Source organism: Colias eurytheme, chromosome 9, assembly GCF_061535395.1.
Source record: "Colias eurytheme isolate Ceu_HAF_F1 chromosome 9, ilColEury1 Martin Lab GWU primary, whole genome shotgun sequence".
Lineage (NCBI taxonomy): Eukaryota > Metazoa > Arthropoda > Insecta > Lepidoptera > Pieridae > Colias > Colias eurytheme.
This window is the reverse complement of record NC_142988.1, coordinates 10,654,661-10,681,431: the sequence shown is the minus strand read 5'-3', so window position 1 is coordinate 10,681,431 and position 26,771 is coordinate 10,654,661. Positions and strand designations below refer to the sequence as shown.

The 26,771-nt window shown below is 35.3% G+C and overlaps 1 protein-coding gene across 1 annotated transcript; it reads left to right on the top strand.

Moving 5' to 3' along the window:
- The first annotated feature begins 240 nt into the window (after positions 1-240).
- Positions 241-26,771, top strand: cta (Guanine nucleotide-binding protein subunit alpha cta). The gene is made up of 3 exons (XM_090105818.1): positions 241-950; positions 17,883-18,151; positions 25,782-26,771. The coding sequence occupies exons 1-3, from the start codon at positions 450-452 to the stop codon at positions 26,137-26,139; spliced, it is 1,128 nt and encodes a 375-aa protein (XP_089961944.1). The 5' UTR covers positions 241-449; the 3' UTR covers positions 26,140-26,771.

Genomic DNA, 26,771 nt, shown 5'->3' with positions numbered 1-26,771 from the left:
TTATTTTAAATCAATAGTAAAAAGGTTTTTACAACACAATTTTTATTATGTTTTACTTTGTTATCAGGATTTAGGTCGTAGGACCTGATCTAATTTAATAGGAATTTGTGTGGAATTTATTCACAAAATGTTCACAAATCACACTTGACATTGCTAAAGTCAAAGTGCGCGGAATAAAATTTAAGCATGGCAATATTTTCATTGTGTTATGGTATCTGTATTCTGTGTGTACTTCACACAGCCTATTTCTCATTTTATTTTTCTCAATGAGTTTGGGAGGGGTGGAATGCGTGCGTACGTTTTATCACGGACTTTTTGTTTAATTTATTGATATCGTTTAAAACATTTTGGAATGGTGAAAATGTGTTTGATGTCTAATGCGAACATTAATAATAGTGCAATAATTGCGTGTTGAATAAGTTTATAGTGTGTGTTCCTAATCATGCAAAATGGCCAACGATTTCTGGTCATGTACCTGTTGTACCGAAGCTCTGACTTGTTGGCTGCGTCTGAAGCTGTCTCCGGAGGAGATAGAGCAGCGGTACAGAAGCAAGGAAATCGATAGAATTCTTGAGAAGGACAAACAGACGCTACGGCGACAGGTCAAACTTTTGCTACTTGGTGCGGGTGAAAGCGGAAAATCAACATTCCTGAAACAGATGAGAATAATACACAAAGTCAAATTTGAGCCGGAATTAGTGCGCGAGTACCAGCATGTGATATATCAGAATATAGTGAAGGGTATACAAGTGCTAGTTGATGCAAGGGACAAGCTCGCGATTCCGTGGGAAAACCCGAGGAATCTGGACGTTGGTCAGCAGGCCCTGCACTTCAATAGTTCAGTGTCGCTCGACAGTCGATTGTTTATGCATTATGCACCTCATATACACTCCCTGTGGTTAGACAGGGCCATAAAACGAGCATATGACAGGCGGAGAGAATTTCAATTGGTATGTATTGTCTAATATTTATTATGTAAACAAGTATGATGTGTGTAGTGTACACTTGTAGTGAATAATTTGGTAGTTGATGTTTCTATTAGCTGTTCATGAATATCTATACTAATATTATAAAGAGGAAAGGTTTGTAATTTGTATGTATGTATGTATGGTTTTCACGCATAAACTACTGGACCGATTTTGATGAAATTTGGCACAGACAATCCTTTTATTGCGAAATATGTACCACGGGCGAAGCCGGGGCAGATCACTAGTCATTTTATATGTATTGAAGTTTTTTATTAAAATCTGAAGGATGTGGTAAATAAAAATAATAAAAATAAAGTAAGTTAAGTCAATAAAAGAAAATGAAAATTAAATGTACCTATGGGATTGAAATTAATAATTGATGAATGGGGTAAAGTAAAATTATCTTAAATATTATGTTTACATTAAACAACATTTATTATGTATAATAGTTATACAACAAAATATAGGTAGAAACATATAGATCTTAATCAACTGCTATTTTAAAGAGGTTATGACTAAGGAAACAAATTACTATTTTTTTACTATATAATGTTTAGTTTTTATAGCAACAACTAAGATAATGTAAATTATTAGTAAGATAAGCAGATTGTTGTCAGTGTTGAATAATTAATATTATTTTAATCATCTGCTAAACTTCAGTGTAAAAGGGATCTTTAATTTCAGAACTTTAAAACTTACTACAAAAGACAAGTTATCTACCATTTACGCTTACAACATATGCTATGGTAAAAACTGAGTATCAACTTTAAAAATTGAGAACAGTAACTGCTTCATGTAAATTACCATGTAGCAAACTATACAGTGTTTAGTTAATGTTAATAATAATAATATAGGCATGTTTCCCTATGTTCAAGACCAGCGTCGATTTTTCGTGCAGTTAAAGTAATAACATTCCCTATAGTCCGGGATCCATCGCCCATTTTTGCAAGTGATTACTATCAAGCAAATTTTTCGTGAGTAGCTTTATTTTGATGAGATGCCCAATAATTTCATGTACGAAACTCTCGATTGTGGTAGCTACCAGAGGAAACAAGGATAAAATATTTTGATTTGATGGTTCTCAAATATTAATTACTATGTAACTGAATGTTTTTTTTTGTTCAATCTCAAGATAATTATCTAAATTATTCGAAAAAATATTTGTCCTACAAAATCTATGGTTTGATCAAAGAGTCCCCCTTTCCAATGTTTATCGATAACGAAGTCATCATAAATGATTACTAACCAGCTGATTTTTTTATTTTCACTTATTTAATACTTATATAATTCAACAGACATATTGTCCTACAAATTGCGTAATAAATATTTGAGAACCATCAAATCAAAAAATTTTATCCTTGTTACCTCTGTAAGCTACCAAAATCGAGAGTTTCGTACATGAAATTATTGGGCATCTCATCAAAATAAAGCTACTCACGAAAAATTAGCTTGACAGTAATCACTTGCAAAAATGGGCGATGTATCCCGGACTACTATAACACTAACGCCTTAGGCATCTTAGTACAAAACCTTCCACTTGCTGCGAAGAGAGGAAAGTAGCAATTTAGCTCCATATCATTGCTTTCATGGACAATTAAGATAAATTGATCTTGCAAGCTATTTGTAATGGGCAGGATTTATATCATTTCCTCTGTTAATGATGTCATGTATCTACCCTGATAATATAAAGAGAAAGTATGAATTTGCGAATGCCTATATGTGGATAATAAGTAGTACTGCTTGACCTTTCACTTATTGCAAAGTATTCTATCATTATCATTAGCCCATATATGTTACCACTGCTGGGACCTCGGCCTCCCTTTAGGGAAAGTATTCTATAGATTTATTTATTTATTCATCTTTGACTTACAGATATATCATAAGGTATATATTTCACCCTCCATTGAGTGATCGTGTATATCTAGTGATATACATAAGTATGTTTTCCAAAATATAGCCTGTTCTACCTTAAAATATGCGCTTTCATGCATCATAAAATTTTGAAGTGTATATCATCCTCGTATGAATCATATAGACTTGTACGAATTCAGCCTCACATCAACTGACATTTTTAAACATGTACGTACTGATATTTATGTAAATGTAGTTACATTTAACAATTATTAATATTTACTGCTGATTATGATAATGCAATACCAGTGCATGATATTACCAAATCGAATTATTTCCTAACACCATGATACAAACGTAATTATTTTAATTGAGTTTCTTATCTCATTGATTAGTCATAAGAGTTGCGTCATTCGTCACGGTTACGAGGTTCCGTAGAACACATGATGAGACTAGCATGAGATATGCATGTATACCATTCGATTAATATTAACTTTGTCAAGATGTACGTAAATATATTTATATCAATCATTCTTGGGTTACGTTGATTAGAAGACACGGCAGATGTTTGACGCAAGATAGCTCGTAGTAGGAATATTTTATGTTTGTATTTGAAATAGTAAATAGTTAGTTAATAAAGTAGTAGTTAATAGTTCTTCCAACTTTTGCAAAGACATATTATTTAAAATACATACTCATCTGCATAATATAATTAAAGGTATCTACGATATAGTTTGTTACCATCTCATCAGTTACCTAATTCAAACGAAAACCATATCGATAGCTCCGGATCATCGTAATCAGCATCCTAGCCATTTAACTTACGTTATTTTTTATATTCAATCTGCCTTTTTGCCTAACTAGTTTCCTAGAAACGTTAATTGTGAAAAAAGTCTCACAAATAACAATAACTATAGCTAGATAAATTAAATCTTTGATGGATCGAATGTAAAAACCGTGCAGGCAAAAACTGCAACGGTGATCTTTTTAGGCGCGGGACATATACAAGCGGCGCGGCGCGCATCGGGCGCACCGCGGGCGCGCCAGCCGGCGCGCCTCGGGCGCGCTGCCGGCGCGCCTCGGGCGCGCTGCCGGCGCGCATCGGGCGCGCTGTTGGCGTCCGAAAATGATATTTATATAGAGTGGTTAAATGCATTTTCTTCATGCATAATTTAGTAAAATTATGTTTTTTGTGCTAAAAGAGATTTGAAAGTAACGTTAATTTGAAAGTAACGATTTTGTTTTGATAATTCCTTGTAAGTAAATAGCGAGGATAACCCCACGATTGCAAATATATCTTTGTTGGAAATGTTGGAATTTACTTGGAAAATTTTATAGTACTTTTAAAGTAATTTTAAAGTAGTACTGGTGTAATGATGGAAGAAAAGAAGGTTAAAATAACACAAAATTTATATTGTACTAGCGGTCCGCCCCGGCTTCACCCGTGGTACATATTTCGCAATAAAAGGTAGCCTATGTTCTTTCTCAGGGTCTAAAGATTATCTGTGCCAAATTTCATCAAAATCGGTCCAGTACCTAGTTTATGCGTGAAAACCATACCTACATACATACATACAAACCTTTCCTCTTTATAATATTAGTATAGATAAAATATGGTTTTCAAACACAGGTTTACATTTAAACCATATAAATCTTATCATTAAAATCTCAGTTCAAAAGTATTTACAGTACTGATCATTCCACAATATTATTACAATTACAAATAAATAAAAAACACAATCAAAATCAGGATTATCTTTATTTCTGACATTGTAAATACATGGGAACTTTCATTATGCTCTTCTTCATTTTCACTTTCCCTACTGCCATCACCTGTGTAAATCATTTCATCGATTAATTCAATTCACCTTTAAAAACAAAACGAAGAAGGGTATGTAATAGCAGCTCTATATAATTCCACACAGAGAGAACACATTTTTGACTGACAGGCTACCGTCTCCTATAGACCGGGAGATACTGACACAAAATTTCGAGTCATTTGTAACAGGATGGCGGTTCTACAGGGGTCTTAGTACGCAATGACAAAAAGAAAAACGATGGTGTGAACGCTGGTACCGGCGGCTTAGTCGCGTGGGCGTTAGTCGAACTCGTCGGAAAAATAGCGAAGTCAAACGATTTGTAACACAACAATTTTAGAATTTACCTATAGCCCATAAAAAAGAAGTAGGCGGTAGTGTCATGCCATACTTTTCCGGTGTGACTTACAGCCCGCCATACCGACGCGAATGTGTTGATTTAAAAAAAACAATTCAACCATTTGTACCAGGCTAACTTTTGCACAGGTAACCATCGTCGTGCAGCCATTTACGAAAATCGCCATGCCATACTTTTCGGACGATTCCAAATGGTCGCCATACCGCCGAAAATCTGCAAATTTTTTTTTTGTAAAAATTGTAATTGTAACTCGAAATTTTGTGTCAGTATCTCCCGGTCTACTACCACCCGATTTGTTTTTGATTGTGTATGACCGTGAATTGACCTCTATTTGGATGCGATGGGGGAAGCGCGCCTGCGGTACGCCTGCGGTACGCCCGCGGCGCAACCGTGGCGTGCCGCCTCGTCGCCTTTCCAAAATTCTTTCATACAAAATGTATAAGAAGGACGTGGTGCAAAACAGATTCAAGAGGTGCGCTTATGGCACGCCCGCGCCCGCGCCGCTTGTGTTTGACCCGCGCCTTAAAATGTAGAGGTTTTTCTTAAAAGAAACGGACGCAGGGATCGCATCTATTGACTAGGAAAGGGACAGGATGAGAGTGGTTAAAACCTTATCGTAAATTTAAAGTTGAATAGCTAAATGCAGCTGAAGGATGTACAACAACACATGACACCACCCCATTGTCGTCAAAATCCATTATTTTGAAGGCGACTAAGTGTAGGTCCACACTGCGAGCCTAGCGCGGTTGCGACGGCGGGCGCGAAATATCAAACGTATGAAACGCGCCTTTGCGTCCACATTGAAATGACTATGGCGGAAGCCTAGTGCGACGGTAATGAGCGAGCCAGCGCGCGTAGTTTTCAAACTCTCCTATCCGCGCGTTCTGGCCACACTACGGGCCTAGTCAGCAAGCGACCCAATGCGCGGACGGCGGGGGTATCAAACCAGTTCGGTCTTGTCGCTCGACTTCTTATATTATATCCTTTATTGTTTTTCGTAAAATAGCGGTAAATACAAATTGTTGAAGTGAAACTTCTTTATTTATAAGTGCGATTCAATCTAAAACACTTATATACACCACAGTAATTTTGTAGGGTATAATCTCAATTCTTCATATAAGATTCACCCGTTATTCCTCTGTTTTATTTATTTCGTGTACAACTTCTATAATGATTTCATCTCAAAATCGGACTGTCCAGTAAAAATAGCAAATCGTTCAAAGTTTGCAACACCTGAAAAACGTCGAACCGCTACTTGAGCTCGCGCGTCGGTGTGGCCACCGCGATCGCCCGCCCGTCGCGCCCGCCTAGGCCGCCGCCACCGCGCATTCAGTGTGGACGCACACTAAAGTAGACTAGCGCGTCTGGGCAAAACATATGTTTATATTGCATTAACATTACTTTCATATGGAATGTTAAATATGAGAGAAATGCCAGCGGGTCGCTGAGATGTCTCTAATGAATGTGTGCCATTAGACCGGAACGTATCTAATAACGGAATTGCGTTACGAGCTATTATTTTGTGTATTAAATTAGATTTTGAATTATTTTCGATGGAGAAGAAAACGTTTTTGAAGAAATTGGGGATCAAAATAATACGTCTGATGCTATTAAGTTGTACGATTGAAGAAATAAACTGAATTATGGAAATTGCTAAACTTTGTTTCTTGCACGTAAAGCCGACGAATCTATTTAGTCAATAGATTTGTTATAAATCTCGGAATAAAATACACAGCAAAAACAGAATCTATTTAGTCAATAGATTTGTTATAAATCTCGGAATAAAATACACAGCAAAAACAATGTTTTAATTTTTATTGGTTAATGGTTTCATTAAAAATCCATTAGTTATATTTTATGTTTCCCGTAATATATTGTACAATATATTTTTTATATGTGTAAAGTATATGCAACATAAATATTTATAGTTAAACGCAAAATGATTCAAAAACAATAAAAATAAAAACTTGCGAAGCGAGCTCGGCTCTTTCAACAGCATCCATTTTATCAAGTGGAGTTGATAATACAAAATTGTATGAAACACGATCGTGGGTGGTTGGCTTTACGATCTAATAAAAGCGTGGTAAATTAAACCGTGAGTTAATAAAACAGATCTTCGTCTAGCCGCGACTAGAGCTCAAAATATGCGGATTCGTAGCATAGCATAGTATAAAGAGAGAAGTAGGCCAACTCCCGGCGTTTAGGTACCTGAACTCGCGAGGCGCAGGGTTGTCACTTGTCACATTGAAATTTTAAATAATTGTATAAACAAACACCGACTGCTCACAGCAATGGCGCGGCCCTCACGAGAACGGTCCACGAGAAGAAACCGAGCGGCGTTGTGTGCGTGCGTCAAGCTTGCGTATGCACATGAACGGGGGGCGTGAACAAGCGCCCCCCGTGCGTACAAACGGCGCGATGTACCTTTGTTCGAAGATAACTTACTTCTCTCTTTATACTATGTTCATAGTATCCGTCCGTCGACATGTGGGTAACCGGGTACTAGCGAAGTTTACAATTGAGGTCGTCAGAACATAAAGTTAATAATCTACGCCTCATAAATAGTCATAACTGTCTTATGTTACCGCTGTAAGTGTAATAATTCATGAAACGCTTGTTGTGCTAATCTCATCATCAGAACTGATGTTGAAAATTGCAATAGGTTAAAGTGTTTTTTTTTTATAATTTTATACATTATTTTATCTTTAAAGATTTTATTTATTCTCATATCAACACTTGCCATCTTATATGGTAATATTTTGAATGTTACCTTTTGTTGATCATTAAGAAAGGGTTCTTTATTACTCTACATAAAGAAGTGTACCCATCTTGATTCTTGTACCCATTCTTTTGCCATTTGACCATACCCAACCAACATTCAACTCTGCATTTAATACTATATCTGTGTGAAGACAAATTACTGTCGCTGTCAGTTTATAATAACTACAACGCAGCCCATTCAAAAGAAGTCCTTTAACCTTTCGTTCGTATTAAGTCCACACGGCATTCAAAGCAATGAAAGCCAATCTAACAGTGCTAGGTTAACAGTAGCTTTAATAGTGATAAGTACATAATTATATCAGGTTCCTTTGTATAGTGTCGCGTGTGGTATACGGGTTTATTGTAGGACGATATGCGAGATTTATTCGAGCCATTCTGCTTTGAATCTCGATACAAAATAACATTTAGTACTCACTCGCTGGTAATTGAGTCAATTTGTTGTAATAGGAATGAACTCCGAAACTGGGATCGATATTATTATCTCATGAGTACCGTTTGTTTTTTGGTTGTAATTGATAAATTTGATTAAATTATTGTATCAAGATTGTAGGACTACCCTTGAATTATTGGAATTACTTAATAAGAACCTCTTAATTAATAAGATTTTTTACAGTATTGTAACAGACCATTAAGTTAACCTCCTAATCTATCGCACTTAGTGCTTCAATCAATCATATTATCTACAACAAATGGAACAACCATCAGTACTATTCTGGGATTAAGTAATAACCATCACACCATTTAAATATCCTCGCAATTCTTATTTAAATAATGCAATCTAATTACCATGTTACTTTGTATTATTTTCCTTATGTAATCCGTTGTGTTCTTGTGTACATATCGATCTCTGATCAAGTGTAGGCACGCGGCATACCATGGTGACGTAGTTGTTACAGCCTGGTACGTACTCGTGGTACAAAAACTGGTACAAACTTGCGGTACAAAAAGTAGTGACTGCGGTTTTTGTAGATAAAGATTATGGTAAGGTGAGCAGGAGGCTTAGCTTGATAGGATCGTATGGTTATACATGGCGCATCCTTGCGTTAATTACTGGCGGCTACTGGTGTTTATTGACTTTATTGTCGATTGGCGTATGGGTTAGGGTTGTAAGGGTTTGATGTCCTGTGCCTTTGTGGAATAGGTATAGAAAGATAGACAAATGGATTTGTAGCTTTATTTATTATATTAACATCTGAAAATTCGTGTTCTTAAGGTATTTAAGACTCCCATGATTTGGCTATTTTTGGAACTAAATCATGTAGTGCTACATTTAAGCCATGATTTAAGTATACTTTTGTGATCGTGTTTTAAGGAGGTCTTGAAGGACCTATCTCTGATCCATCGATTCCATCTATCAAAGGATCCATTGCAAAATATCCAAGATTGACTTTAATATCGTAATTCTCTTTACTGGCTTTAAATATACAAATATTTAGTCTATAAAATATAAATATTAGTTCCACAGTGATTATGGTGTATTACATATCGCAAGGCCGTGGAAGCTAGATCATTACGGCCGTAATTATTGGTTCACCAGCACTCAGTAGGTACTATACGGTTATGTTGTACTTGCATAAAATGATTCAGTTTCATTCTCTATGCTTATTTAGGTAGATATCTAATGGACAATGTAGTTCTTTGTGTTTTATTGTTTCCAGCTGCAACAATGCATAAATGTTAACATTACATAGAAATTCTGTACGATAGTATGATTGTTTTAGACTATTTTTCCATCCACGGTTTGCTCGCTTGCTTCTTTTTCACGTTTTGCTTTGACTATTGTACACTAAACAATAATACAACCACTATTTAATTAACTTCTTATTATATTTTGGTGAAAAAAAAATGGCCTTCCTTCAAATCTAAACAATCTTACCCAAAGCGCTCATTCTCCATTATTTAAATGCTTATTGCCCAATATATTTTTATTACATGTTATTTATAACAAAGTCTTGTTAAAATAACACTATCATTTTTACTTTCTCTTAAAATTAACATATAGATAACAATTGCGTGTTTCTTTAAGTACCGAATACCTTGATAGTTGATAGTGTTGACACAACGTAAAAATATTGCGGCAAATTCAAGCGAAACCATATTTTAATGCCCAAGTAGAATTGTCTTTGTTTTAAACTCGTGATTCATCACGTAAATTGAGTTTCCCAATAATGTTATATACACATTAACGGTCACATACAATTGCGTTATTTCTAACAACGAAATTATCGAATATTGCACATAATAATCTATAGGAGTATAGATAGTGATTAGTGGTTAGGACAATATATAATCTTGATAGTGGTTGGGAAACAGAGGTACTAGGTAGGTAGAAGGTAGTTGCTACAGTTCGTTTTTCATTCATTAGATGCAAGAACATATTTGGTTCCAATTAACCTTTATTAGCGATATCTCCCTGTTCTCTAATGCGGTTATTTCGTAACAATGACATTGGTTGTTGTTAACCCTTTTAATTGTTTCGCAATGCCATAATTATTATGGGATGTTGGAGCGTGGCAACGGTTTTGTAGTGGGAAATGCAGAGCACGTGTCTTGTTTGTGATTTTTTTCCATAAATTTTAAAATTGTATGTAGGTATAATGTACGAAACTTTGTTTCATTGAAACGTGTTTCTGTATTCACGAGTAAAATAAGTATGAGGAAAAAAACTATGTTAAATTGCTAATTTTATCTTTAATATGTTTATTTTATTTGCTGCGCAAGTACTTAGCTATTTAGACTTTAACTTTTGTGATAGAAAAAGAACTAATTATCGATTTTATACAAATTGTTAATTCAATAAAATTAAATATTCGAATACATATTTTTCGCCATATAACAAATGAAAAATATATAATTATTATTTCATAGTAAAAGCAGATTTAACATTCAAGCTATACGATACAAAATTAAATTCATTTCTTAAATTATATACCATCTTCCATTTGTTATATTTCGTCCGGTTCGATTCGGCCCCGTTTAAAAATTCAAAAGATTGCGGGCGGATCGATCTGATCGAATTATGAATTGTAGGCATTTTGCATTCACCTTGAGAAACCAGTCGATTGGCTGATTATGTAGCTTTATCCCAATCAAATTGTCTACGCCGAAGTGCTCGGAATATTTTACATTTACATTTAAAATGCACGACGGCAGGTTTTGGTGTTGAAAGGAGTATAGTATTAATGTGGTAGACGTGCTTGTCTTTGAGGTTGTTCGTTATGTAAGCCGGAACTGGCTTTATTAAAATATATGAAAAAGTGTAAAATGGGCACAGATGATCGGTATTTGCTTTGGTATGAGAGGTGTTAAAATTTAGATTGAATATGAGGACGTCGCGACCCAATGCCGTTGTTTTAGATCAGGCAACAAGCCATAAATAACTAAATATGATAATTAAAACTAATAAATAAAACAAAGATTCATTCCATATTTGTTTATTGTTGTCATATAAATCGATGCCTCCTAAGTATAATGAGTCAACTGACATTTTAGTAATTTTACAGGAGAGTGATTTGAAGGCAAATCGTTTATATTTTAATGAAATCAAATTAATTCGAAACAAAGTAAATGTTTTTTTAATAAAAATTGTAAGCCCTTCCTTTGGTATAAAATGATTTTGCTGATTTTTGTTTTTAAATGGCTTTTTTTGTAGATGGCTGGGTATACGCCGGCGGGACTCAATAGTGAAATGGTTTAACTACCAGTTATATTTATGTACGTTGTTCATCAAAATCTATCGTTAACACCAAAATCACATGAAATAATGATTGTCATTTTATTAATTTAATTTTACTTTTGTTTGTTTTCGGGTTTGTTTATCCCAATAAATAATAAAATGCTGAAATTATGTCACTTGACTCATTATACTAGGAAAGTAATTAGCAAAGTTAACATTTGAAACCTCAACGTATACTGGACCAATGTAATTTACTGAGGTTTATTTTTAGGAATCTTTTTTTGTAATACCTTTCGATGTGTGGGATTAATAAAAGCTAGGAAGAAGAACATGAATAAGAAACCAATAACAACTCATTTTGAAGAATCACAATGTATTTTTAGCCATAATTAAGTAGGAATATCTTTTAACATAATAGCTTTACTAAACGCTACAACGTGAACAAATCGCTATTAAAAAATATCAATTGGTAACTTACGTTTAACAATAATGAAAATTATAGAAATTAATAACGTAGTAATCCAGACATTTCTAGTGCTTAACAAATTAAAAATCAGTCGTTAGATCCATTAGAATTAACAATGTTCCATCATCAAAGAGAAATAAATTAATAACGTAACAGTCTAAGGCATTTCTAATACTCAAAAATATCAATTTTAACAAATTATAGTCATATATTATCTATAATCATAAGTCAGAATCGCTGTCGTTAGCTGCATTAGAGTTCGTTGAAATCAAATTATTATAAAATAAATGATACTCTTTAGGAATTACCAGTGTCTTACAAAGATCCATCAAATCTTTGTGCTTATTTTGGTCAACAGGAATGGGTATCTGATAAGCTAAAGAAATATTATTATCTACGTCAATATTTAACTCTTTTCTATTTCGTGTAGCTTTTGATATCTTTACACAATCTATCTACTTGTAACAACATCTTGGTATCTCGTTTTACAAAACAGCCTATATGGATAATCCGCTTAAACTAGTTCTTCTGTTACTTTATTCCAAGGCATTTTTGATCCATCATTGGTAGTTGTCCAGTTGTTTATAAGTTATAGCTTTGATTTAAAGTGAGTGAGACACTTTAGTAACTTTGTATGGCTTTTCATCGGATTTGGCAAAACTAAAAGCTGTAGCTGTCTTTCATCTGTCTTTCAATTATAGCGTGCATACTGTCGCCTTCATTTGGACCCACTAATAGAAAGCTATGAATAATATACAGGGTGTCCCAAAACTCAACGTCGAGCCAAAACGGGGCGACAGGATTGATTGTAACCATCATGAGAAAAATCTGAAAAAAAATCTATCCCATGCAGTTTGAAAATTATGGGCATTTAAGAAAAACCTAAAAATTTGGTCAACCTGTAACTATTTTTCGGTTATTTTGGTTAATTTTTATTATTTTTGTTCATTTAAACTTTGGAACCGTAACCCTAAATAACATTTCTAGAATCACAGTCAAAAATAATGACACAATTGCCCCAAGTTTCCTTCAATTGAAGACTATTTGTTAAACTATGAATTTAAAATTTTCATTATTTGTCGACTTTGACGGCCCCTCCTTTAAAAAAAATGTACTAGAGTGTCTTGGCAAGTGCCATTAAAAGTTGGCGCATTCAATCAGGATTGTAAAATAGTACAATACTTGTTAGTTTCATACTAAAAAAAATGAATGAAAAAATAAAAACCTCAAGTAACCCGATTTTTGCTAACCCATTTTATTTAGTTAAAATGTTTTTCATTCGCACAAACTCTTGGTAGGTTCTTAGTTTTACGGCAAAATGATGAGAGAGATGGATAGCGGACATGTTTGCCATGAGTGAGCGAGACAGATAGTGACGCCGTTTCGTTCCGATCGTATTTAATGCAAGTAAGAGATTTCCTTGACCAGGAATATCCGGGAAGGTGGATTGGACGTTCAGGCACTATCTCGTGGCCAGCCCGTTCCCCAGATTTAAATCCCCGGGATTTTTTTATTGGGGCGTTCTCCAAGAAAAAGTTTATTCAAAGCCCATTGAGAGCGTAGCCGAGCTGCGTGAACGAATTTCTCAAGCTGCTGAGGACACCAACTCTCGAGGATATGCCCGGCTAATAAATCTTTTTTAAGAAGATGTAGGGCTTGTATTGAGGCTGATGGTAAACAATTTGAACATTTATTGTAATAAAAAATGTTATTTCCCTATCTGACTTTTATTTCAATAAACCTAAAGTAAACTAGGTCAAGATTTTTAATTATTTTTTTAATTTTACTTACTTTTGTTGACTTCGGTAAAAGTGGCGTCACTAACTGTCTCGCTCACTCATGGCAAACATGTCCACTATCCATCTCTCTTATCATTTTGCCGTAAAACTAAGAACCTACCAAGAGTTTGTGCGAATAAAAAACATTTTAACTGAATAAAATGGGTTAGCAAAAATCGGGTTACTTGAGGTTTTTATTTTTTCATTCATTTTTTTTAGTATGAAACTAACAAGTATTGTACTTTTTTACAATCCTGATTAAATGCGCCAACTTTTAATGGCACTTGCCAAGACACTCTAGTACATTTTTTTTAAAGGAGGGGCCGTCAAAGTCGACAAATTTTGAAAATTTTAAATTCATAGTTTAACAAATAGTCTTCAATTCAAGGAAACTTGGGGCAATTGTGTCATTATTTTTGACTGTGGTTCTAGAAATGTTATTTAGGGTTACGGTTCCAAAGTTTAAATGAACAAAAATAATAAAAATTAACCAAAATAACCGAAAAATAGTTACAGGTTGACCAAATTTTTAGGTTTTTCTTAAATGCCCATAATTTTCAAACTGCATGGAATAGATTTTTTTTCAGATTTTTCTCATGATGGTTACAATCAATCCTGTCGCCCCGTTTTGGCTCGACGTTGAGTTTTGGGACACCCTGTATAACAAACTTTGAACTAGCTAGTTCAAAGTTTGTTATAGATATATTATACATATTATAATACATTAAGAATATAATTCTGTTTCTATTTTGGGCTCCACAGTTGTCTGACCTGAACCGGTAATCTTTGACACCATTACCCACCGTGTCTTCTATAAACTTGAAAACACAGCTGGAAATTTCATTAGCGCCTCTCTTTGCTGTCTGTTGTCATAAAAAACAATAACCATAATATCATTCATTCATGTCATCAATCATCATAATATCATCGATTCCTGTGTAAATTTTTAAAATTTTCGCGCCCTGTTTGACTGCATTCTGTTAATATTATTAATTTAACATGTTAAAGAACAATTATTATCTAAAATGGCGTACTTACTTGCCGCCATTCATAGTCTACTGAGCCGATATAAACTTGTATATCGATACAAGTTTATTGTGTACCCCCTCACGCCCCGCGTACACTGGTACAATGTCATTTAGATCAGTTTACGATGTACGATTTTAACTGATGTTGAAATTGATTTAGTATACGTGAAATTATCTCGGTAATTATTGTACTTTTTTAATTTTTTTTAACACGAACGTTTAGATCACGATTTATCATGTTCGTTTTTATAAAAATATGAAAATACCTAAATTTGTTAGTTGACTCAGTATACTTAGGAGGCATCGAAATGATGTTAATCTTTATTTCTATTTAAATAAAGCAAATAACATACTCATCGGTTTACATTATGTTTATGCAAAAACAAGAAAAAAATACGAACGCAAAATAGTTAAGCCATGAATGTGTCGCATTGATTAGTCACAGCCTTTAGCATTTTTCATGTAGCTAATATAACTTGAATTTCGCTATTCAAGTCAAATAAACAGGAAAGCATTATACATTCGCAGATAAGAAACTCGTTCGAGGTGCTTGACTTTTATCACTTTCCAGTTAGCAATAAAACCTTTGTCTTCGCCCGTTTACCGTATCTTAATTAATACATCGAGTCATTCATTCAGCCTGCCGTGTGCTGAATTAATTTTTAATGTCACCTACCGAGGGCTCTTTTGCGATTGTCGCCCGACTAATTATGTCACAGGTATTTCTTGAGCTTATGCCAGTAATGTAGATGTTGTATGAATTATAAACAGCTCGCAATACATGCTTTGTTTATGTATTCGATTGAATATGCAACAATGTTACGGAGCTGTATCGAGTGGGTAAGATTGCAAAGTTGGCCGGAACGCGCCGTTTAACCCAATTTAATTTGGCTACTTCCCGTCTCATTTGTTTCTAAGTCGCAGTGATGATGTCTAATCCGTTGAGTTAATTAGGGTTGCTCTTCTTTGTGATGGTGAGAACGCGAACGGTATATTATTAGATACGATGACCATATTACATACGTTGTTGTTGTTTTTGAAATAAAAAATACAACAGTGATTAAGGTAATCCAACATTTTTAAAGATACCTATGATTCATTTCTTCAAAGTTGAAAAAAACCGAATGCGTAAACAAATAGTAATTAATAAAACTTTTCCTAATGAAATACTCAATTATTATTTAGACAATTGTTAATATATTCGTATAGTTACATGATGTGTGAAAAATCGGAATATTTCCATCATTTTGGAGGCGTTTTCTCCTTATAGTCTTCAATATTTCCAAGTAGGAGTAACTATACATTTTTCACCGGCAATCCCAAAACCTACGTAGGTGTATATTGTATTGTATCAATCTGTCGTGTTCTAATGTTGGGCCTTTATTTGTTGTTTTTTTTGTAGTTTGTATTTTTTCATATATGTATATATATCTGAATGTTTTTTATCGTGTAGCATGGACACAGGGGCAGTAATACACAAAGTTCCGTGTCGACGTACGAGCACTACGCCAGTTTTCATTGTGTACAGTTAAATTTAACGCGGATTGTGGGTGTGACCTCCGGCCAACCTGTCATCTTTATTGCATGCGTTTTATTCTCCTATCTCGTTGATAGCGTTTGTGTGATTCATCGCTTGTCGTGTGTTATGATTGTTTACAAGCTTAGGTTCTTCTTTGTTTTGCGTTGATTTGTATTGTGTTTGTGTTGGATTGTTGGATTATGTGATTTGTCTATAGTTAAAAAAAATGACATAAACAAACAGTGTAAACTCTTATTGTTCTATGGTCTAGTGTTAAGGCTTGAAACTCTATTTTGTATTTTAAATTCCATCTATTCATACAGACATACTCATAGGTATAAGAAAGTATCTGGCATGATGGCTTCTACATTTACTTTAACGTGTCAGTCAGTCGGTAATAGGATGTTGTTTTTTGTATAACATCTCGTATACCATTTGCTGTGTTAATTGCAATGGCAATTTGACGTGTCATTTCCCCTCTGACAAATAAAATTTTATTTGGCCACGAACATTTGTGAACGTAACGGTAATTCATCAGCTCCACGGACAGGCTAGTCACGATCGTGTGAAACGATACGAATTTACACCTTTTCAGGATCTACATATAGCATTTTGCCATCAACAAGTTCTGAATAAAGAGATTTAATTATGACGTCGCTATGAACTTTGAAGGTGAAAGATCACTTTTGCGTTTTATCAAAATGTCACAATAAAGGTCTCCAGAGAGGTAGCCCTTGAGTTACGATAATAACGTTAAGTGTGCTTTAAATGCACTAGACCGCTTGGCAGCGGTCGGTTACTTCACACTTGCAAATTTATTCGATGTTTGTCCACTCGAATCCTGTTCTATTTGACACGGTCGTGTTACGGCTCGCATTGCTCATGAATGTTGACTGCTTGGATTTTATGGCTCCACTTTGTAGTAATTTATGGCGTATTTTATGAAATTTACTGTGTTATGATTAGTTGCTCTTGTAACAGCTTTGTATTGGTATGTGATAAATGAAATTCCTCTTAAATCTAGTCTACAAGTTAATAAGTAGTTGCTAAAAATAAACGAGAAATGTAGGTTTTCCCTTTTCTTTTTACTTGTAAGCGCCACTTTCAATGTAGTCGTGATTTCACCTGTAACTAAAGTACATTGAGATAGGGTTTAATCTTACATATTATGTGAATATTTCTGAATCTGGTATAGATAAGAAATGGCTTTGCTTTATTTTATAAAATATAGAAAATTGTTAAGAATTACGTTGTCATTAAATAAATTCATATCTGTGATCTACGCTTGTGTATTGCAAACACAATTAAAATGTTTTTTACTATTGTAGTAGTTGAGTTGAGAAATATTTTATTTAACGTAAAGAATAAATCTTATCATTAATAGTACGATAACCTTAAACCTTTAATCCCAATAACAATTATGTAACAATCACATACTCACAATCAGCAAGAGCAACGGCTAGAATTATACATATACATATATGCTTTCACCTTTCATAGAAAAGTAATCATCTTTGTATATATTTTAAAACTTACCGTTCACGTCCAAACAAAAGTGAACCCCACCGATTACCACCTCACAACCCAAATTCTTTACCAATAAAATATACTTCTTTAAATTCCTACTATTGTAATTCCAGAGCGACTCAGTGAGTTACTTCTTCGGCGAGCTGGAGCGCATCGCGCGGCCAGACTACATCCCCTCCCACCAGGACATCCTGCACTGTCGGAAGGCCACCAAGGGCATCACGGAGTGCACGATCAACATCAATAATGTGCCATTCGTGTTCGTCGACGTCGGTGGCCAGAGGACGCAGCGGCAGAAGTGGACGCAGTGCTTCGATTCCGTCACCTCCATACTGTTTCTGGTGTCCTCGTCGGAGTTCGACCAAGTTCTGTCGGAAGATAGGTGAGTTTTGTGCTATCTAATACATATTATAAAGGCGAAAGTTTGTAAGGATGTATGGATGTATGGATGTTTGTTACTCTTTCACGTAAAAACTACTGAACCGATTACAATGAAATTTAGCACACATATAGAGGGTAACTTGGATTAACACATAGGATAGTTTTTATCCCGGAAATCCCACGGGAACGGGAACTATGCGGGTTTTCCTTTGCAAACGCGGGCGAAGCCGCGGGCGGAAATCTAGTACATGTATAAAGAGATATACTGACTTTTGACTGACTGACGGGGCATAGTTAAATCTAGTAGGATTACAAAATTTCAAAATTTTACACGATATGATATGCCTTTTATAGGGAAAGCACTTTTGGATATTTGAACTGTAAAAAAAGTTGAATTGTAGTAAATTTAACAATTCGGCTAAATCCAGGTTTCTTTACTTATAAACAATTGTCATTAAGGAAAAGCTTTTCACACGCGAAAGGGTTTCCAACTTTCTGATTATTCTGATAAGATACATAATGATAAATGGGTTTTACCGTAATTGAGTCACATTGAGCTTCACCGAAATATGGAGTACCTATTCCATTAGGACAATTATGAGATAAAAGGTTGTTATTTTATCAAAATGTTGGCCAACAATATAATTACAGTTAATTTGCAGATATGCAAATGACATGATACAAATTAGTATATTACATTTACTGCCTATAAAATTATTGCTTTTTATGCTTTATGGCCTCTGCCCTGATGATTTTATGACTCCGAGCCCAGTAGAATTATATGCTTCCGTGCAACTTGATTAACGTCCTAATCAAGAAAACTATCATAATTATAAATCGTTCTTAATCGTTCAACCGATTTCCGAGTGTTACATAAACATCAGGCAGAACCTTTCTCTTGGCAGTCTTTGAAATAGTACATAGTCGTTTATGATATGTTACTTTGTAAATAATTTTATCTTTGCGAGTATGTACAAATGGCGGATGTTGGTTCTAAATCTAGATTTCCGGTAGCATGCCTGTCTGTATTGTGGTGGATCATGGTAATCTTTTTATCGCCCGTTAACGCATCTTCGCTTCGCGGTGTTTGTTTTTGGATTGTATCAATCTCGTAGCAAGATTTATTTTAAAGAAGCAAGTGATTTGAATGATTTTGAGGTGAGGAGGTTTTCATCGTCAAATTATAATATTGCAATAACTAGTATCGCCTGGTAGTTGGAATTCGACCTTCTCTGGTACAATTACTCTCACTTGCGTTCTACGATACATTCGATAAATCAACATTATATAATACGAATATATCTATAAATGTTTTTTCCGCGAAACCTGAAGGGAATCCTCTAAAATATATTATGCCAAAAGACTCGCTATTGAGTACCTCTATGTACTTGAGTACCTCTGTGTTACTAATGTATGGATGTTAAAGTGATACGTATAAACGCCTTGACTTCGTTCTCTTTGTGCAGCTACACCTTTTATTTATTTATAGTAATATGACGTTCCTGTTATAAAAAAGCTTTAAAGTCATACAAACAGCGATTACATTCATTGTAAAATTCTAAGAAATGTTGTCAAAAACGAATCCGATATTGGAAGCAAAACATATTATCATGATTTTCAACAATAATATGTTATATTGCGTCTAATCAGGAGGAATTTGCTTATGTGCTAATGAGTAAAATCTTGTATAAATCATATAATATATAATATATAACATTGGGAAAACTCGCGCTGCAGGAGAAAATAACTTCATCGCATGCAATGTCGCAATGCAGCACTGCGCGTACTATTGTTCGGTACATTTCCCACTTTCAAGATATCTCTATTAGAACGTCCATAAGATGTCTCCGTTCGTGTCTCGAGATAATGAGACTAAGTGGAGCGATATTTTGTTTGCTTATGTTAAGATGGATTGTGCAGGAAAATGATTTTCGTTGTTTCGGGCTATTTGATGTTGAGCTGTTTGTGCATGTTTTGATTGTTCAGGATTAGCTCTGTATATTATGAATAGGGTATATGAGGTAACAATTCCCTGATGCTTATATTAGTCAGTCAAAAACTATAGTTGGTAAGTTTACAAATAGGTTCTTACTTCTTCCATTAGTCTTGTTTTACTATTCCGGACTTGCTACTGTTTCACAAATCGATTTATTTTACGAGCTTCTTATAATCATGTAGAACTGAAGATCACAACTTTTATTTAGTCTTTATCTTTTTATGCCATGAACATTTACGTTAGAACTATTCAATAAATATTTACAATTACAAGGAAAGATCAGGCTGGGATGAAAAATCGAATAGGGCGATAAAGTAGATAAATTATTAACTCATTGCCCATAAACAAACGATCTTACAACTCAGTCAGATAAAACAGGAAGATGTCGTAATAAAATGTGTTCCGCGAATAGTTGTGTCCAATATATTATAAGTACCAGTACCTATATCGTTAATGAAGATTATTTGCATGCGCGATCGACGGAATTGCTAATTCGCATCCGTACAGAGTATCGTGCAAATTGTATAATCAATTATTTGTGTCGGTCATATTAATTGAGCGTCTGGTCGAACACCTTTGTTTATGTTTGCATGTGATTTGTCGTCTTCATATTCAAATAGCCTTATACCTACGACGTGTTGTTGTCGTATTCGTTCGATGCATCATGCGTCCGTGCTTGGATTTCTCTAACTAATAGTTTCATAATAACGGTTATTAATAATGTTTATTCATCACGGAATGATATAAAAATTATGGCGCCCGATAAAAATATAGTACCAAGAGGAAGCTATTTCTTTGCGATGCCGTAAACACGGTAATAAAGTTCTTTACTAAATGTTTACGTGGGCAAACCGCAGGCCAGATTACTCGCTCGTAACGACATATAATCGTTTTGAAAAACTCGATGCAAACTGCGCTTTATGACACACCGGCTGTTAACCGCAACTTCTTCCTCTTATAGTTTGGGTTTTATTCCTCGACTCGAGCCTATTTGCGTTCGTGTGGTCTACTAAGGGGGCGTCCATAAATTACGTGAGTTGTTTTAGGGGGGGAGGGGGTCAAGTAAAATCTCATCTAACCTTACGTTGGGGAGAGGGGGGGTATCGGCAAATATCACGCAATTTTTTTAAAACTGAAACAAAGCAAATTATATTATACTCTTTTGGTCCATTTAATCCAAATAACATGCTTAAGATTTTAATGTTACGGTTAAGATTTAAATATTCTATTGTTACCTTGTTATAACACTAAGGGCCGATTTTTCAATGCTTGGATAAAACTTATTCGTGGAATACTGTATAAAACTACCATTTCAAAAACGTATTCTAATTGCCCGTATTTGACAGTTTACGTGACATTTTAATATTATCGTGTAATACTTGTAATACCACGCTCGCACCGGGGAAGGTACCACACCCTCACAGAATATCGGCGCCATAGTGACAGTTTACTGTCGCGTTCCGTACGGTGAGTGAGGGGTCCGGAGGCCCACATCCCTCCCTATCCCCTACCCATCCTCTCCTCCCCTATCCTTAATCCCTCCCATCCTCGCCCCTTTCTCCCTAATTCCTTCCAAATCCCTTAATCCTGGTAGGCAACAACCATAACCTCTGTTGTGGTCTATACTACTTACCACCAGGCAGTGCGTCCGCTCGTTTGCCTCCCCATAACATAAAAAAAAAAAAAAATACTTTATTGGACGGATAAGTTTCATCCAAGCATTGAAAAATCGGCCCTAATTATAACTTTCAGCAATATTAATTACTATTTGTAACTAGTCGTAAACAAAAGCACGAAGCAATTTTTTTTCTTTTTACATTAACAAATAAACATAATGCCGGGTCCAGACTGGTGAAACGTAACATGCAATGTAACATTCTGCCTTTCATTGCATGTTCGCTGCTGGTGTGGACGCATAGCGCGCTCATAACGCGCATTCACTACGAACATCCCGCGTTCGTCTGTTTCCGTCATTCTGCCGCGAACACGGCCCTTCGATACACGTTTTTTTCATGCGCGTCAACCGGTAGATCACACGAAGCATGGAGTTCGAAGACCACGTTCTTGCTATGACGATTATCAGTACTTCATTATTAATAATACATCAACTCATGAAAACACGCCGAAGACCCTTTCTTTTGCTCATTCCATGCAGTCTCGTCCTCCATGTTCGTTGCGTTCTCAAACGACCGTCCACATTGGCTGCTCCGCGCACACTACGCGCCCCTTTGTGTTCGTCGAAAAACCGATTTCGGATCGCTCCGCGCGCGGCTTGTAATGCTCGTAGCATGCGCGTGTAATGCACAATTCGCGCGCGCAAGACGTCCAAACTATGAGAAATTGTTACAAAGTGTGTTATCTTTCATGATACATTGCAGCAATGTGGACGGTGAATTCTTTCATTGCATGTTACATTGCATGTTACGTTTCACCAGTCTGGACCCGGCATAAGAAACCCACATTTTGAAAAATCTCACGTGAGATGGGGGGATGGGGTTCAATAAAATCTCATGATATCTCACCAGAGGGGGAGGGAGGGTCAAAAAATGGACAAAAACACCTCACGTAATTTATGGACGCTCCCTAAGTACATAGCGCATTCTGACCCAATTTGCTGTGAAAAACTAAGAGCATGGCACAAACATACAGTATGAATTTCGTTAGGTTGTACTTTTCTGATGCCTCTACTAGAAACTCTGACACTTCATTCTAGCAAATTTGCTCTTCCCTCGAGCAAGTGATAACGTTGCTGATTCATAATAGTTGAACTTAAGGTAAATATTGATATGGTAATCCAGGATAGAATGAGGAAGTACGCAGGATTTAGTACCAGCTGTTTAAAACGTGATAAGTCAATTAATCACATGCATACCGATACCTACCATGCCATTAATAAATAAACACGTATATGTCAACATTCTGATTTCTATAAATATTCTGAATATTTTAATCGTATTGCAATTAAACACGACCTTCGCAATAGTTCACGAAAGTGACACATGCCATTTACGAAGTTTCTCCAAGATTTACATGCCACCGATTAGTCACGGATCGGCGTGCCTGGCTCCGAACTTTCGTAACACTGTGTGCCCACATTTAATTACTTCACTATTAATATAGCTACTCAATTTTATGCCTATTCATACGCACATCTAATATTCAATGGCTTGTATGGAGTAGTTAACATATGTATTTCTACATAACCTTTCAAAACGTTTAGCTTTATACTGACAGAGATCGCCGCAGGTATCATTCTTCATGCTATTCAAAATCATACTATCTATTGGAATGGGTGGTGCCCTATAGTTATTATCAGTTAATTGTTTTTTTATGAATTGCGATTGTCGCATACCATTATAGCCTCGATTTGTTTGTCTTCCTAGTTTACACTTTTTTTTCTTCCATGTTTGATATTTTCATGTGACTCGGCGTTTAGATGTGAATACGATCTTTCGTAATATGTAACTAAATAAGCATAAAGTCTACATGGTAATCTAAAGTTTTTTCTGCATTTAGCTATCAACTATTTTTAATAGCGGTCAGGTGATGCACGTGTTCAGTGACGTGTAGGCACAACCTCTATGAAATATTGCCTGCGAAGTAGCACAGTATTACAATATTATTTCCTACAGTAAGGAATCGCCTTTGATGTCGCGCGATGCCGCCGCCAGCGTAGGTACTTACGCTGCCACACGAAAATACGCTAGGGTTGCAACAAATGGGAAATAAAACAATTGTGATTATTAATATTATGATGAAATCATTTATTCATAATATGTACATTCAAAATAATTGCGATTATTAAATCTGATGTAATTATTTGGTTTTGTTCATAAATATATAATTACAGATATTGCACTGCTAAATATTATTTACGTGGACACTTTATTTTTGGATGTTCTTAATTGTATATTATACCATTTAACTAAGTAATGCATTCGCATTGGGATGTACAATCTGATTAGAATATAATGAGGACAACATATACATAGCTTTGATTTTAATTCAACAGATACAATTAATACAATCTTTCTGAAATATTGTTTCCTTTTGGGATTTCAATGTAGATTTACATCCGTAAACGGAACAGTTTTTGCGCGTCATAATAGAATATGTAAGTACCTATGTATAGTAAAATTATTACACAAAAAACACGACTGCGTCGTCCTTTCGCGATAGTTAATGCAAACTCAGCGTGATTGCATTAAGCGGCCCGCGTCGCCCGACCCCCCGCCAGTTCCCCTCCGTTTCTCTGCACAAGTACATTCGTCGCCATACTGTAGGATGGTAATACTGTGGAAGTAGATCCTACCGGTTCTGAGAATTCTACGAACAGTCTCATACATATTATATCTTTATTACGTTGCCGTACCTCGATAATTTGGTACTAGATACGCTTCGCTACCCGATCCGAGGCAATTATTTATCCACAGGTATAAATAAAATTAAAAAATCTGTGGTTTAGATATAAATGGCGCGGGCTAAGCTCATTTTTCATTGGTGATAGAGAATGTTAGTAGAAAAAATAAGCTTTTTATCAACGTGGGCATTTATCTTGATACTAGTAAAACAATACATTTTATAAATACATTTTTATCCTACTCCAATCCTTTTAATGGCTTTAATTGATACGGACATTGTCTTTTATTACAAGTTAATTCATTGATATGGCCAATTATTAACTAGGACGGTAAATAGGCCACGATAAACTTTCACGGTGGTTACATCATAGTCTCTAGTACTGGATAATGGAACTATTTCATCGAACAATAAAAAAATCTCCCTTTTTTTACGATTTTTCCTTATAAAATTCTCCTTTTTCTGTTAAACTAGTTAATGGAAAAGCGAATTTGGTGTATAGTTAATAGTGCCAAAATATATACATATTGAATTATGTTAACATAATAGCTGACTTCCTGGATATAACGTTTACTGGTTTCTCAGAAATGAGGTATAAATCAAGCATCATTAGATACGCGGAGATTTCTCAGGATCGAACGCGCGTTGGCAATATTTTACAAGACGATAGTACGGTTATTAGTGTGTCGGTACACTGTTTATTTTGTTCTTTATTGTACAAGGAAAGATGTAAAAATGTATTGGCTGACTATGTGCTCTTTAAAATGTGGGAAATCATTAGCTAATTTGCTTGATCTGATCTAAATGATCTGATCTTTCTATGTTGTGTCATAACGTTTTGGTAATTTGATTGAATGTGGGATTTTAATTAATTTCTTAAAATATTTATTATTTCCAACACTCCGGCCATTAAAAGTGGATGACCTTTAGTATTCTACATGAAAGCTAGTTTTGATGAAATTAATATCATGCGCGTTGTTTTATACAATCAACTATGCGTAACTATAGTAAATTTTAGCCCAATTTATTCAACATTTTGCCTAAAGCTTGTGTGTACATATCAAGATCAATAGTATTAACTATCTAAACTTGAAGTTCATAATAGTGGTCAGATATCTTATGATGCTTTATATTATATCGAATTTAATTAATTCGCGCCCAATCGATTTGAGTGACCTCGTTAATATCCTTAATTTAACAAGTTATAAAAATGTTCTACCAGTTATTTAAATCAAAAGTATAATTGTATACTAATTAGTATATTATGTCCTTACAGAAAAACGAATCGCCTCGAAGAAGCGCTCAACATATTCGACACGATCGTGAACAACGTCAACTTCAAAGGGATATCGATTATTCTATTCCTCAACAAATCGGATTTACTGGCGAGGAAGGTCGCGAGCAAGGAGACGGACATACGCTGGTACTTCCCGCACTTCACGGGCGATCCGCACAACCTCCGCGACGTGCAAATGTTCATACTCAACATGTTCGCGAACGTTCGCAGGGAACCAAAGACAACGCTTTACCATCACTTCACGACGGCCATAGACACGCACAACATAGAGGTCGTCTTCAACTCCGTCAAAGACACGATCCTCAATCGAAATTTGGAATCGCTCATGTTACAGTGACGTAACAGCTCCGAATTCAAATTACTCCAAATGTGATAGCTCGATGGCGAATGACTGATGGCGCGAAATTCCTTTATAATCTGTTGTATTTATAATCTGCATAATAAGAAGATTTAAAAGACAAGGGATATGTGATTGTTACGGCGTCACACGACGGCCTACTTTTGTAGTGTTTGTAAAATATGGACGGTTTACCGAAGTAATGTTTTGGTATGTGTATAGTATATCATATCGTAATGATAAAATTTGTATATCAGTATATTTATGACCAAAAATATAGATCGTGCACTTGATAAATTACATTATTATGATCACTTTTGGATAAATTTATATATGCGCTTAGGACACGTGTATACACGTGAGTATTGGTAAAAAATAGTGAGGATATAGATTTATCTCTTTCGTATATATGGAAGATGAAAAGAGATCGATCTATGTCTCCAATGTTGGCTTAGAGCAAGGAAACTCAATTTTTACAGAAGTAGCTTGTATCAGCATTTAAATGTAGTCCTGAACCAGAAAGAGTAGCGAAACCCTCTGAACTGCCGAGAGTCATATCTAACTGTGCCAAGACCAGGATGTATGGAAATTTAGGCAAAGTGCTCAATGACGTCGTAAAACAAAATTGCGTA